Source organism: Eucyclogobius newberryi, unplaced genomic scaffold (assembly GCF_026437365.1).
Source record: "Eucyclogobius newberryi isolate DKJ021-1_F unplaced genomic scaffold, fEucNew1.0.hap1 SCAF_184, whole genome shotgun sequence".
Classification (NCBI taxonomy): domain Eukaryota; kingdom Metazoa; phylum Chordata; class Actinopteri; order Gobiiformes; family Gobiidae; genus Eucyclogobius; species Eucyclogobius newberryi.
The window spans coordinates 112,501-126,432 of NW_027315817.1; the positions used below are offsets into that span (position 1 = coordinate 112,501).

General features: G+C 51.1%; 1 protein-coding gene across 1 annotated transcript in view; it reads left to right on the forward strand.

The window, feature by feature from the left end:
• The window catches only part of col6a4a (collagen, type VI, alpha 4a), a 147,303-nt gene that overhangs the window by 112,475 nt on the left and 20,896 nt on the right, over positions 1 to 13,932 (forward strand). The window contains exons 36-45 of the mRNA XM_072451392.1: positions 4,487 to 4,549; positions 4,621 to 4,653; positions 4,721 to 4,757; positions 4,973 to 4,984; positions 5,133 to 5,433; positions 5,903 to 6,095; positions 6,450 to 6,540; positions 6,872 to 7,230; positions 8,332 to 8,620; positions 12,798 to 12,864. Coding sequence (XP_072307493.1) covers positions 4,487 to 4,549; positions 4,621 to 4,653; positions 4,721 to 4,757; positions 4,973 to 4,984; positions 5,133 to 5,433; positions 5,903 to 6,095; positions 6,450 to 6,540; positions 6,872 to 7,230; positions 8,332 to 8,620; positions 12,798 to 12,864 — 1,445 coding nt within the window. The remainder of the gene's footprint in view (positions 1 to 4,486; positions 4,550 to 4,620; positions 4,654 to 4,720; positions 4,758 to 4,972; positions 4,985 to 5,132; positions 5,434 to 5,902; positions 6,096 to 6,449; positions 6,541 to 6,871; positions 7,231 to 8,331; positions 8,621 to 12,797; positions 12,865 to 13,932) is intronic.

A 13,932-nucleotide genomic window follows, 5' to 3' on the forward strand; every position in this document is an offset into this window, starting at 1 on the left:
CCTGGTCCTTATTTTGTCCTGGTCCTTATTTTGTCCTGGTCCCTCTTTTGTCCTGGTCCCTCTTTTGTCCTGGTCCCTCTTTTGTCCTGGTCCTTCTTTTGTCCTAGTCCTTCTTTTGTCCTGGTCCCTCTTTTGTCCTGGTCCTTCTTTTGTCCTGGTCCCTCTTTTGTCCTGGTCCCTCTTTTGTCCTGGTCCCTCTTTTGTCCTGGTCCCTCTTTTGTCCTGGTCCCTCTTTTGTCCTAGTCCTTCTTTTGTCCTGGTCCCTCTTTTGTCCTGGTCCCTCTTTTGTCCTGGTCCCTCTTTTGTCCTGGTCCTTCTTTTGTCCTGGTCCCTCTTTTGTCCTGGTCCCTCTTTTGTCCTGGTCCCTCTTTTGTCCTGGTCCCTCTTTTGTCCTGGTCCCTCTTTTGTCCTGGTTCTTCTTTTGTCCTGGTCCCTCTTTTGTCCTAGTCCTTCTTTTGTCCTGGTCCCTCTTTTGTCCTGGTCCCTCTTTTGTCCTGGTTCTTCTTTTGTCCTGGTCCCTCTTTTGTCCTGGTCCCTCTTTTGTCCTGGTCCCTCTTTTGTCCTGGTCCCTCTTTTGTCCTGGTCCTTCTTTTGTCCTGGTCCCTCTTTTGTCCTGGTCCCTCTTTTGTCCTGGTCCCTCTTTTGTCCTGGTTCTTCTTTTGTCCTGGTCCTTCTTTTGTCCTGGTCCCTCTTTTGTCCTGGTCCCTCTTTTGTCCTAGTCCTTCTTTTGTCCTGGTCCCTCTTTTGTCCTGGTCCCTCTTTTGTCCTGGTCCCTCTTTTGTCCTGGTCTCTCTTTTGTCCTGGTCCCTCTTTTGTCCTGGTTCTTCTTTTGTCCTGGTCCCTCTTTTGTCCTGGTCCCTCTTTTGTCCTGGTCCCTCTTTTGTCCTGGTCCCTCTTTTGTCCTGGTTCTTCTTTTGTCCTGGTCCCTCTTTTGTCCTAGTCCTTCTTTTGTCCTTGTCCCTCTTTTGTCCTGGTCCCTCTTTTGTCCTAGTCCTTCTTTTGTCCTGGTCCCTCTTTTGTCCTGGTCCCTCTTTTGTCCTGGTCCTTCTTTTGTCCTGGTCCCTCTTTTGTCCTGGTTCTTCTTTTGTCCTGGTCCCTCTTTTGTCCTAGTCCTTCTTTTGTCCTGGTCCCTCTTTTGTCCTGGTCCCTCTTTTGTCCTGGTCCCTCTTTTGTCCTGGTTCTTCTTTTGTCCTGGTCCTTCTTTTGTCCTGGTCCCTCTTTTGTCCTGGTCCCTCTTTTGTCCTAGTCCTTCTTTTGTCCTGGTCCCTCTTTTGTCCTGGTCCCTCTTTTGTCCTGGTCCCTCTTTTGTCCTGGTCTCTCTTTTGTCCTGGTCCCTCTTTTGTCCTGGTTCTTCTTTTGTCCTGGTCCCTCTTTTGTCCTGGTCCCTCTTTTGTCCTGGTCCCTCTTTTGTCCTGGTTCTTCTTTTGTCCTGGTCCCTCTTTTGTCCTAGTCCTTCTTTTGTCCTGGTCCCTCTTTTGTCCTGGTCCCTCTTTTGTCCTGGTTCTTCTTTTGTCCTGGTCCCTCTTTTGTCCTGGTTCTTCTTTTGTCCTGGTCCTTCTTTTGTCCTGGTCCCTCTTTTGTCCTGGTCCCTCTTTTGTCCTGGTCCCTCTTTTGTCCTGGTCCCTCTTTTGTCCTAGTCCTTCTTTTGTCCTGGTCCCTCTTTTGTCCTGGTCCCTCTTTTGTCCTGGTCCTTCTTTTGTCCTGGTCCCTCTTTTGTCCTGGTCCCTCTTTTGTCCTGGTCTCTCTTTTGTCCTGGTCCCTCTTTTGTCCTGGTCCCTCTTTTGTCCTGGTCCCTCTTTTGTCCTGGTCCCTCTTTTGTCCTGGTCCCTCTTTTGTCCTGGTCCCTCTTTTGTCCTGGTCCTTCTTTTGTCCTGGTCCCTCTTTTGTCCTAGTCCTTCTTTTGTCCTGGTCCCTCTTTTGTCCTGGTCCCTCTTTTGTCCTGGTCCCTCTTTTGTCCTGGTCCCTCTTTTGTCCTGGTCCCTCTTTTGTCCTGGTCCCTCTTTTGTCCTGGTCCCTCTTTTGTCCTGGTCCCTCTTTTGTCCTGGTCCCTCTTTTGTCCTAGTCCTTCTTTTGTCCTGGTCCCTCTTTTGTCCTGGTCCCTCTTTTGTCCTAGTCCTTCTTTTGTCCTGGTCCCTCTTTTGTCCTGGTCCCTCTTTTGTCCTGGTCCCTCTTTTGTCCTGGTCCCTCTTTGGTCCTGGTTCTTCTTTTGTCCTGGTCCCTCTTTTGTCCTAGTCCTTCTTTTGTCCTGGTCCCTCTTTTGTCCTGGTCCCTCTTTTGTCCTGGTCCTTCTTTTGTCCTGGTCCCTCTTTTGTCCTAGTCCTTCTTTTGTCCTGGTCCCTCTTTTGTCCTGGTCCCTCTTTTGTCCTGGTCCCTCTTTTGTCCTGGTCCCTCTTTTGTCCTGGTCCCTCTTTTGTCCTGGTCCCTCTTTTGTCCTGGTTCTTCTTTTGTCCTGGTCCCTCTTTTGTCCTGGTCCCTCTTTTGTCCTAGTCCTTCTTTTGTCCTGGTCCCTCTTTTGTCCTAGTCCTTCTTTTGTCCTGGTCCCTCTTTTGTCCTAGTCCTTCTTTTGTCCTGGTCCCTCTTTTGTCCTAGTCCTTCTTTTGTCCTGGTCCCTCTTTTGTCCTGGTCCCTCTTTTGTCCTGGTCCCTCTTTTGTCCTGGTCCCTCTTTTGTCCTGGTTCTTCTTTTGTCCTGGTCCCTCTTTTGTCCTAGTCCTTCTTTTGTCCTTGTCCCTCTTTTGTCCTGGTCCCTCTTTTGTCCTGGTTCTTCTTTTGTCCTGGTCCCTCTTTTGTCCTGGTCCCTCTTTTGTCCTGTTCCCTCTTTTGTCCTGGTCCCTCTTTTGTCCTAGTCCTTCTTTTGTCCTGGTCCCTCTTTTGTCCTGGTCCCTCTTTTGTCCTGGTCCCTCTTTTGTCCTGGTTCTTCTTTTGTCCTGGTCCCTCTTTTGTCCTAGTCCTTCTTTTGTCCTGGTCCCTCTTTTGTCCTGGTCCCTCTTTTGTCCTGGTCCCTCTTTTGTCCTGGTCCCTCTTTTGTCCTGGTCCCTCTTTTGTCCTGGTCCCTCTTTTGTCCTGGTCCTTCTTTTGTCCTGGTCCCTCTTTTGTCCTGGTCCCTCTTTAGTCCTGGTCCCTCTTTTGTCCTGGTTCTTCTTTTGTCCTGGTCCCTCTTTTGTCCTGGTCCCTCTTTTGTCCTAGTCCTTCTTTTGTCCTGGTCCCTCTTTTGTCCTGGTCCCTCTTTTGTCCTAGTCCTTCTTTTGTCCTGGTCCCTCTTTTGTCCTAGTCCTTCTTTTGTCCTGGTCCCTCTTTTGTCCTGGTCCCTCTTTTGTCCTGGTCCCTCTTTTGTCCTGGTCCCTCTTTTGTCCTAGTTCTTCTTTTGTCCTGGTCCCTCTTTTGTCCTGGTCCCTCTTTTGTCCTGGTCCCTCTTTTGTCCTGGTCCCTCTTTTGTCCTAGTCCTTCTTTTGTCCTGGTCCCTCTTTTGTCCTGGTCCCTCTTTTGTCCTGGTCCCTCTTTTGTCCTGGTCCCTCTTTTGTCCTGGTTCTTCTTTTGTCCTGGTCCCTCTTTTGTCCTGGTCCCTCTTTTGTCCTAGTCCTTCTTTTGTCCTGGTCCCTCTTTTGTCCTGGTCCCTCTTTTGTCCTGGTCCCTCTTTTGTCCTGGTCCTTCTTTTGTCCTGGTCCTTCTTTTGTCCTGGTCCCTCTTTTGTCCTGGTCCCTCTTTTGTCCTGGTCCCTCTTTTGTCCTGGTCCCTCTTTTGTCCTGGTCCCTCTTTTGTCCTGGTCCCTCTTTTGTCCTGGTCCCTCTTTTGTCCTGGTCCCTCTTTTGTCCTGGTCCCTCTTTTGTCCTGGTCCCTCTTTTGTCCTAGTCCTTCTTTTGTCCTGGTCCCTCTTTTGTCCTGGTCCCTCTTTTGTCCTGGTCCCTCTTTTGTCCTGGTCCCTCTTTTGTCCTGGTTCTTCTTTTGTCCTGGTCCCTCTTTTGTCCTGGTCCCTCTTTTGTCCTGGTCCCTCTTTTGTCCTAGTCCTTCTTTTGTCCTGGTCCCTCTTTTGTCCTGGTCCCTCTTTTGTCCTGGTCCCTCTTTTGTCCTGGTCCCTCTTTTGTCCTGGTTCTTCTTTTGTCCTGGTCCCTCTTTTGTCCTGGTCCCTCTTTTGTCCTGGTCCCTCTTTTGTCCTAGTCCTTCTTTTGTCCTGGTCCCTCTTTTGTCCTGGTCCCTCTTTTGTCCTGGTTCTTCTTTTGTCCTGGTCCCTCTTTTGTCCTAGTCCTTCTTTTGTCCTGGTCCCTCTTTTGTCCTGGTCCTTCTTTTGTCCTGGTCCCTCTTTTGTCCTGGTCCCTCTTTTGTCCTGGTCCCTCTTTTGTCCTGGTCCCTCTTTTGTCCTGGTTCTTCTTTTGTCCTGGTCCCTCTTTTGTCCTAGTCCTTCTTTTGTCCTGGTCCCTCTTTTGTCCTGGTCCCTCTTTTGTCCTGGTCCCTCTTTTGTCCTGGTCCCTCTTTAATCCTGTTTAATCTCAGGGAACCTCTGGAGGTCAAGGACCAGATGGAAGTCCAGGAGAAGCAGGATTTGCTGGACACAAGGTGAGAGTCAGAGCCTGTGAGTCACGTTCATGTTTGATCACGTGTTTGACTCCAGTTTGTGCTGCGTTCAGGGCCCTCGAGGGCCAACGGGACAAAGGAAGAACGTGAGTCTCAGATTCCTCCTCGTCCTCTGAAGCTTTTATTGACATGTGTTTGTGTTTTTGTCTGAAGGAGTGTGAGATGGTGTCCTTCATCCGAGAGAACTGTGGTGAGTCTGAAGCTTCATCTGAAGCCTCATCTGAAGCCTCATCTGAAGCCTCATCTGAAGCCTCATCTGAAGCCTCATCTGAAGCCTCATCTGAAGCCTCATCTGAAGCCTCATCTGAAGCCTCATCTGAAGCTTCAGATGAGGCTTCAGATGAAGCCTCATCTGAGTCATCATCATTCTGAGGAGCACGTTCTCATGTTCTGATGTTTCCACAGCCTGCTCCTACGGTACGACCTGCTCCTGATCCAGACTAAGGTCACACTGAGGTCACATTGATGTCTGGTTTAGACCTGGTTTAGACCATGTTCACACCTGGTTCACACCTGGTTCACACCTGGTTCACACCTGGTTCACACCTGGTCCTGGTCCCCTCAGATGGAATGGAGTGCCCGGTCGTCCCCACAGAGCTGGTGGTGGCTCTGGACATGTCAGAGGACGTTACTCCAGTGGCGTTTGAGAGACAGCGCTCGTCCGTCCTGTCGCTGCTGTCGTCTCTGTCCATCAGCGAGTCGGACTGTCCCCGAGGGGCCCGGGTCTCCGTGGTCGGCTTCAGCTCCAGGACCAAGTACCTGGTCCGGTTCTCGGACTACAAACGCAAAGGTCAGCTGCTGGACGCCGTGAGGAACATCGCCCTCGAGAGGACGTCCAGCAGAAGACAGCTCGGAGCCGCAATGAGGTGCAGGGCGGGGCCAAGAGGGGGCGGAGCTGGGAAATACAGGAGGGCGGAGCTTTCAGCAGCAGATTCCTTTACATCAGGCTTAGTCCTGGTTTAGTCCTGGTTTAGACCTGGTTTAGTCCTGGCTTAGTCCTGGTTTAGTCCTGGTTTAGTCCTGGTTTAGTCCTGGTTTAGTCCTGGTTTAGTCCTGGTTTAGACCTGGTTTAGACCTGGTTTAGACCTGGTTTAGACCTGGTTTAGACCTGGTTTAGTCCTGGTTTAGTCTTGGTTTAGTCCTGGTTTAGTCTTGGTTTAGTCCTGGTTTAGACCTGGTTTAGTCTTGGTTTAGACCTGGTTTAGTCCTGGTTTAGTCCTGGTTTAGTCTTGGTTTAGTCCTGGTTTAGTCCTGGTTTAGACCTGGTTTGGACCTGGTCCTGGTCCTGACTCTGGTCCTGGTCCTGGTCCTGGTCCTGGTCCTGGTCTCTTTCAGGTTCGTGGGACAGAATGTCTTCAAGCGTGTCCGCTCTGGACTGATGGTCCAGAAGGTGGCGCTGTTGGTGTCAAACGGAGCGACTCAGGACCAGACGGAGCTGATGACGGCGGTGATGGAGCTGAGAGCGCTCGACATCAAGACCGCCGTGATGTCACTGAGGGCCACGCCCGAGGTGGAGAGGGTCCTGCAGGTGAGGGACAGGGACTGAGACCAGGACTGAGACCAGGACTGAGACCAGGACTGAGACCGGGACTGAGACCAGAGACAGGGACTGAGACCAGGACTGAGACCAGGACCAGGACTGAGACCAGGACCAGGACTGAGACCAGGACTGAGACCAGGACCAGGACTGAGACCAGGACCAGGACCAGGACTGAGACCAGGACCAGGACTGAGACCAGGACCAGGACTGAGACCAGGACCAGGACCAGGACCAGGACCAGGACTGAGACCAGGACCAGGACTGAGACCAGGACCAGGACCAGGACCAGGACCAGGACCAGGACTGAGACCCGGACCAGGACTAAATCAGTTCTTTTTTCAGGTGGACGACTCTGGAAAGTCCATGTTCACAGTTTTGGGGGAAAATGAAGAAGAGAGTCTGAGGAGGCTCAGGAGCTGCGCGCTGTGCTACAGTGAGTCTGTGATTCTACTCTTACAATCAACAAACATTAGCATGCTAACAAACATTAGCATGCTAACAAACTTTAGCATGCTAACAAACTTTAGCATGCTAACAAACATTAGCATGTTAACAAACATTGGCATGCTAACAAGCGTTAGCACAAACATTGGCATGCTAACAAGCGTTAGCATGCTGACAAACATTGGCATGCTAACAAGCGTTAGCATGCTGACAAATGTTAGCATGCTAACGTTTGTTAGCATGCTAAAGGTCACAGCGTTTGCGTCTGCGCTGGAGGTAAAGGTGCAGCGTTAAAGGGACATTGACCTTTTCTCCCTCAGACCCCTGCAGTCCGGACGTGACCTGCTCCTTCATCCAGGAGCGACCTCTGACCCTTGACCTGGACTTGGCCCTGGTGTTGGACGGGTCTCGTGAGGTTCCTCAGGACGAGTTCCAGGGTTTCCAGGAGCTTCTGGGTTCAGTGGTGTCTAAGGTCCAGCTGAGTCCAACACCCAAGAGACCCGCCCCGGGACAAGTCAGAGTGGGCGTGGTCCAGATGAGTGGCGCCACGCCCACGCTGGAGTTTGGACTGGACCAGTACCAGAACCAAGACCAGGTCCAAAACCACCTGGTGCAGAAAGTGGTGCAGCAGAGAGGCTCCTCGGCCCCTGGACAGACTCTGGACTACACTGTGAAAGAGGTGAGTCAGATGCCCTCCCGGGCGCAGAGCAGCAGTGTAAGACGCTCCTCTGTCGCTGAGCTCCTGCCCTCTCTGTCGCTGAGCTCCTGCCCTCTCTGTCCTCTTTTTTTCGAAGCCTCGGTCCTGGTCCTGGTTCAGTTCTGGTCCTGGTCCTGGTCCTGGTTCAGTTCTGGTCTCTGGTCCTGGTCCTGGTCCTGGTTCAGTTCGGGTCTCTGGTCCTGGTCCTGGTCCTGGTCCTGGTCCTGGTTCAGTTCTGGTCCTGGTCCTGGTCCTGGTTCAGTTCTGGTCTCTGGTCCTGGTCCTGGTCCTGGTTCAGTTCGGGTCTCTGGTCCTGGTCCTGGTCCTGGTCCTGGTCCTGGTTCAGTTCTGGTCCTGGTCCTGGTCCTGGTCCCGGTTCAGTTCTGGTCCTGGTCCCGGTTCAGTTCTGGTCCTGGTCCCGGTTCAGTTCTGGTCCTGGTCCTGGTCCCGGTTCAGTTCTGGTCCTGGTCCTGGTCCTGGTTCAGTTCTGGTCCTGGTCCTGGTCCCGGTTCAGTTCTGGTCTCTGGTCCTGGTCCTGGTCCTGGTCCTGGTTCAGTTCGGGTCTCTGGTCCTGGTCCTGGTCCTGGTCCTGGTCCTGGTCCTGGTCCTGGTCCTGGTCCTGGTTCAGTTCTGGTCTCTGGTCCTGGTCCTGGTCCTGGTTCAGTTCGGGTCTCTGGTCCTGGTCCTGGTCCTGGTCCTGGTTCAGTTCTGGTCCTGGTCCTGGTCCTGGTCCCGGTTCAGTTCTGGTCCTGGTCCCGGTTCAGTTCTGGTCCTGGTCCCGGTTCAGTTCTGGTCCTGGTCCTGGTCCTGGTCCCGGTTCAGTTCTGGTCCTGGTCCTGGTCCCGGTTCAGTTCTGGTCCTGGTCCTGGTCCTGGTTCAGTTCTGGTCCTGGTCCTGGTCCTGGTCCTGGTCCCGGTTCAGTTCTGGTCCTGGTCCTGGTCCTGGTCCTGGTCCTGGTTCAGTTCTGGTCCTGGTCCTGGTCCCGGTTCAGTTCTGGTCCTGGTCCTGGTCCTGGTCCTGGTCCTGGTTCAGTTCTGGTCCTGGTCCTGGTCCCGGTTCAGTTCTGGTCCTGGTCTGTTGCAGGTTCTGCTGAAAAGTTTTCCTCGCAGACGGAAGGCGCTCATCTTCGTTTTGGGGACTCAGTCCAGTTCTCAGTTGGACCGAGCGCGGCTGGACTTCATTTCCCAGCATGCCTTGTGTGAAGGCGTGGCGGTCGCTGTGGTAACCGTTGGCTCCAGGTTTAACCGCACTCAGGTGGAGAAGATGGCCAGTCCTCCTCTGGACCAGCACCTGATCCACCTGGACCGGATCCGCCTGGACCAGCAGGACTACGCTCTGAGGTTCCTCAGGGTGCTGCTGTCGGCGCTCAGCAGTAAGACTGGGTTCACACCGGGTTTACATGGGGTTTACACCGGGTTTACATCGGGTTTACATGGGGTTCACACTGGGTTTACATGGGGTTTACACCGGGTTTACACCGGGTTTACACCGGGTTTACATCGGGTTTACATGGGGTTTACATCGGGTTTACATGGGGTTTACATCGGATTTACACCGGGTTCACACTGGGTTTACATCGGTTTACATCGGGTTTACATCGGGTTTACATGGGGTTTACATCGGATTTACACCGGGTTCACACTGGGTTTACATCGGTTTACATCGGGTTTACATCAGGTTTACATCGGGTTTACATCGGGTTTACACCGGGTTCACACTGGGTTTACATTGGGTTTACACCGGGTTTACATCGGGTTTACACCAGGTTTACATGGGGTTTACATCGGATTTACACCGGGTTCACACTGGGTTTACACCGGGTTTACACCGGGTTTACATCGGTTTACATCGGGTTTACATCGGGTTTACACCGGGTTTGGACTGGGTTTACATCGGGTTTACACCGGGTTTACACTGGGTTTATACTGGGTTCCCACTGGGTTTACATCGGGTTTACACCGGGTTTACATCGGTTTACATCGGGTTTACACCAGGTTCACACTGGGTTTACATCGGGTTTACATCGGGTTTACACCGGGTTTACATCGGTCTACATCGGGTTTACATCAGGTTTACATCGGGTTTACATCGGGTTTACATCGGTTTACATCGGGTTTACATCAGGTTTACATCGGGTTTACATCGGGTTCACACTGGGTTTACATTGGGTTTACACCGGGTTTACATCGGGTTTACACCAGGTTTACATGGGGTTTACATCGGCGGGTTCACACTGGGTTTACACCGGGTTTACACCGGGTTTACATCGGGTTTACATCGGGTTTACACCGGGTTTACACCAGGTTTACATGGGGTTTACATCGGATTTACACCGGGTTCACACTGGGTTTACACCGGGTTTACACCGGGTTTACATAAGTTTACATCGGGTTTACATCGGGTTTACACCGGGTTTGGACTGGGTTTACATCGGGTTTACACCGGGTTTACATCGGTTTACATCGGGTTTACATCAGGTTTACATCGGGTTTACATGGGGTTTACATCGGATTTACACCGGGTTCACACTGGGTTTACATCGGTTTACATCGGGTTTACATCAGGTTTACATCGGGTTTACATCGGTTTACATCGGGTTTACATCAGGTTTACATCGGGTTTACATCGGGTTTACACCGGGTTCACACTGGGTTTACATTGGGTTTACACCGGGTTTACATCGGGTTTACACCAGGTTTACATGGGGTTTACATCGGATTTACACCGGGTTCACACTGGGTTTACACCGGGTTTACATCGGTTTACATCGGGTTTACATCGGGTTTACACCGGGTTTGGACTGGGTTTACATCGGGTTTACACCGGGTTTACACTGGGTTTATACTGGGTTCCCACTGGGTTTACATCGGGTTTACACCGGGTTTACATCGGTTTACATCGGGTTTACACCGGGTTTACATCGGTCTACATCGGGTTTACATCAGGTTTACATCGGGTTTACATCGGGTTTACATCGGTTTACATCGGGTTTACATCAGGTTTACACCGGGTTTACACCGGGTTTACACCGGGTTTACATCGGGTTTACATGGGGTTTACATCGGATTTACACCGGGTTCACACTGGGTTTACATCGGGTTTACACCGGGTTTACATCGGTTTACATCGGGTTTACATCAGGTTTACATCGGGTTTACATCGGTTTACATCGGGTTTACATCAGGTTTACATCGGGTTTACATCGGGTTTACACCGGGTTCACACTGGGTTTACATTGGGTTTACACCGGGTTTACATCGGGTTTACACCAGGTTTACATGGGGTTTACATCGGATTTACACCGGGTTCACACTGGGTTTACACCGGGTTTACACCGGGTTTACATCGGTTTACATCGGGTTTACATCGGGTTTACACCGGGTTTGGACTGGGTTTACATCGGGTTTACACCGGGTTTACACTGGGTTTATACTGGGTTCCCACTGGGTTTACATCGGGTTTACACCGGGTTTACATCGGTTTACATCGGGTTTACACCAGGTTCACACTGGGTTTACATCGGGTTTACATCGGGTTTACACCGGGTTTACATCGGTCTACATCGGGTTTACATCAGGTTTACATCGGGTTTACATCGGGTTTACATCGGTTTACATCGGGTTTACATCAGGTTTACATCGGGTTTACATCGGGTTCACACTGGGTTTACATTGGGTTTACACCGGGTTTACATCGGGTTTACACCAGGTTTACATGGGGTTTACATCGGCGGGTTCACACTGGGTTTACACCGGGTTTACACCGGGTTTACATCGGGTTTACATCGGGTTTACACCGGGTTTACACCAGGTTTACATGGGGTTTACATCGGATTTACACCGGGTTCACACTGGGTTTACACCGGGTTTACACCGGGTTTACATAAGTTTACATCGGGTTTACATCGGGTTTACACCGGGTTTGGACTGGGTTTACATCGGGTTTACACCGGGTTTACACTGGGTTTATACTGGGTTCCCACTGGGTTTACACCGGGTTTACACCGGGTTTACATCGGTTTACATCGGGTTTACACCAGGTTCACACTGGGTTTACATCGGGTTTACATCGGGTTTACACCGGGTTTACATCGGTTTACATCAGGTTTACATCGGGTTTACATCGGGTTTACATCGGTTTACATCGGGTTTACATCAGGTTTACATCGGGTTTACATCGGGTTTACACCGGGTTCACACTGGGTTTACATTGGGTTTACACCGGGTTTACATCGGGTTTACACCAGGTTTACATGGGGTTTACATCGGATTTACCCCGGGTTCACACTGGGTTTACACCGGGTTTACACCGGGTTTACATCGGGTTTACATCGGGTTTACACCGGGTTTGGACTGGGTTTACATCGGGTTTACACCGGGTTTACACTGGGTTTATACTGGGTTCCCACTGGGTTTACATCGGGTTTACACCGGGTTTACATCGGTTTACATCGGGTTTACACCAGGTTCACACTGGGTTTACATCGGGTTTACATCGGGTTCACACTGGGTTTACACCGGGTTTGGACTGGGTTTACATCGGGTTTACACCAGGTTTACATCGGTTTACATCGGGTTTACACCGGGTTTACACCGGGTTTACATCGTTTTACATCGGTTTATATCGGTTTACACTGGGTTTACACGGGGTTTGGACTGGGTTTACATCGGGTTTACATCGGGTTTACACTGGGTTTGGACTGGGTTTACATCGGGTTTACACCGGGTTTACATCGGGTTTACACAACCAGTTTGGACTGGGTTTACATCGGGTTTACACCGGGTTCACATCAGGTTTACACCGGGTTTACACCGGGTTTACATCAGGTTTACACCGGGTTTACATCAGGTTTACACCGGGTTTAAATCAGGTTTACGCCGGGTTTACATCAGGTTTACACCGGGTTTACACCGGGTTTACACCGGGTTTACACCGGGTTTACATCAAGTTTACACCGGGTTTACAACGGGTTTACATCAGGTTTAAACCGGGTTTACACCTGGTTTACATCAGTTTTACACTGGGTTTACATCAGGTTTACACCGGGTTTACATCAGGTTTACACCGGGTTTACATCAGGTTTACACCGGGTTTACATCAGGTTTACACCGGGTTTACATCAGGTTTACACCGGGTTTACATCAGGTTTACACTGGGTTTACCTCCTCTCTGAAGTCCTCACTACAGGTTGGAGAGCTTCAGCCTCTGTCTGTACGTGAGGATCAGGTGAACCATGACGTGGTCCGACCAGCCCAGCGTGGCTCCGCCCACGGCGTGGAGGGCGTGGCTGTTGTGTAGCAGTGATTCAGTGTGTTCTGCTCTCACTTTAATAAAGTGTCTGTACTCTGGTAGTTCGTGGCTGAGATTCCTCCTGTTAAAATCGCCCGGGATAAAAACAAAACCAGACAAAACAAAGAGCACCATGACGCTGAGGCGGCTTCTGCCTTCGACCTTCAGCGCCGCCATCTTGGAAATAAATAAATGTTTCTATTGTACGAATATTGAAATCTTTTATGTTTGATCAAACTTAACTGTTTGTCATATTTTAGAGCGCGTGAACTCGTATCCTCCTGCTTCAGTCCAGAGGATCTGTGGACAGCTCCAGGGCCAAACCGGGTAAGAACTCCTAATGTGACAGAACCAACCAGAACACGACCAGAACACGACCAGAACACGGCCAGAACACGACCAGAACACGACCAGAACACGACCAGAACACGACCAGAACATGACCAGAACACGACCAGAACATGAGCAGAACACGACCAGAACACGACCAGAACACGACCAGAACACGGCCAGAACACGACCAGAACACGACCAGAACACGACCAGAACACGACCAGAACACGACCAGAACACGACCAGAACATGACCAGAACACGACCAGAACACGACCAGAACATGACCAGAACACGACCAGAACATGACCAGAACATGACCAGAACACGACCAGAACATGAGCAGAACACGACCAGAACACGACCAGAACACGACCAGAACACGGCCAGAACACGACCAGAACACGACCAGAACATGAGCAGAACCAGAACACGACCAGAACACGACCAGAACACGACCAGAACATGACCAGAACCAGAACATGACCAGAACATGACCAGAACATGACCAGAACCAGAACCAGAACATGACCAGCACGTTCCAGAACCAGAACACGACCAAAACAAGACCAGAACACGCTCCAGAACCAGAACCAGAACACGACCAGAACACGACCAGAACACGACCAGAACACGACCAGAATACGACCAGAACACGACCAGAACACGACCAGAACACGACCAGAACATGACCAGAACCAGAACATGACCAGAACCAGAACCAGAACATGACCAGCACGTTCCAGAACCAGAACACGACCAAAACAAGACCAGAACACGCTCCAGAACCAGAACCAGAACACGACCAGAACACGACCAGAACACGACCAGAACACGACCAGAACATGAGCAGAACCAGAACATGACCAGAACACGACCAGAACACGACCAGAACATGACCAGAACCAGAACATGACCAGAACCAGAACATGACCAGAACCAGAACACGACCAGAACATGACCAGAACACGACCAGAACACGACCAGAACACGACCAGAACATGACCAGAACCAGAACATGACCAGAACCAGAACCAGAACATGACCAGCACGTTCCAGAACC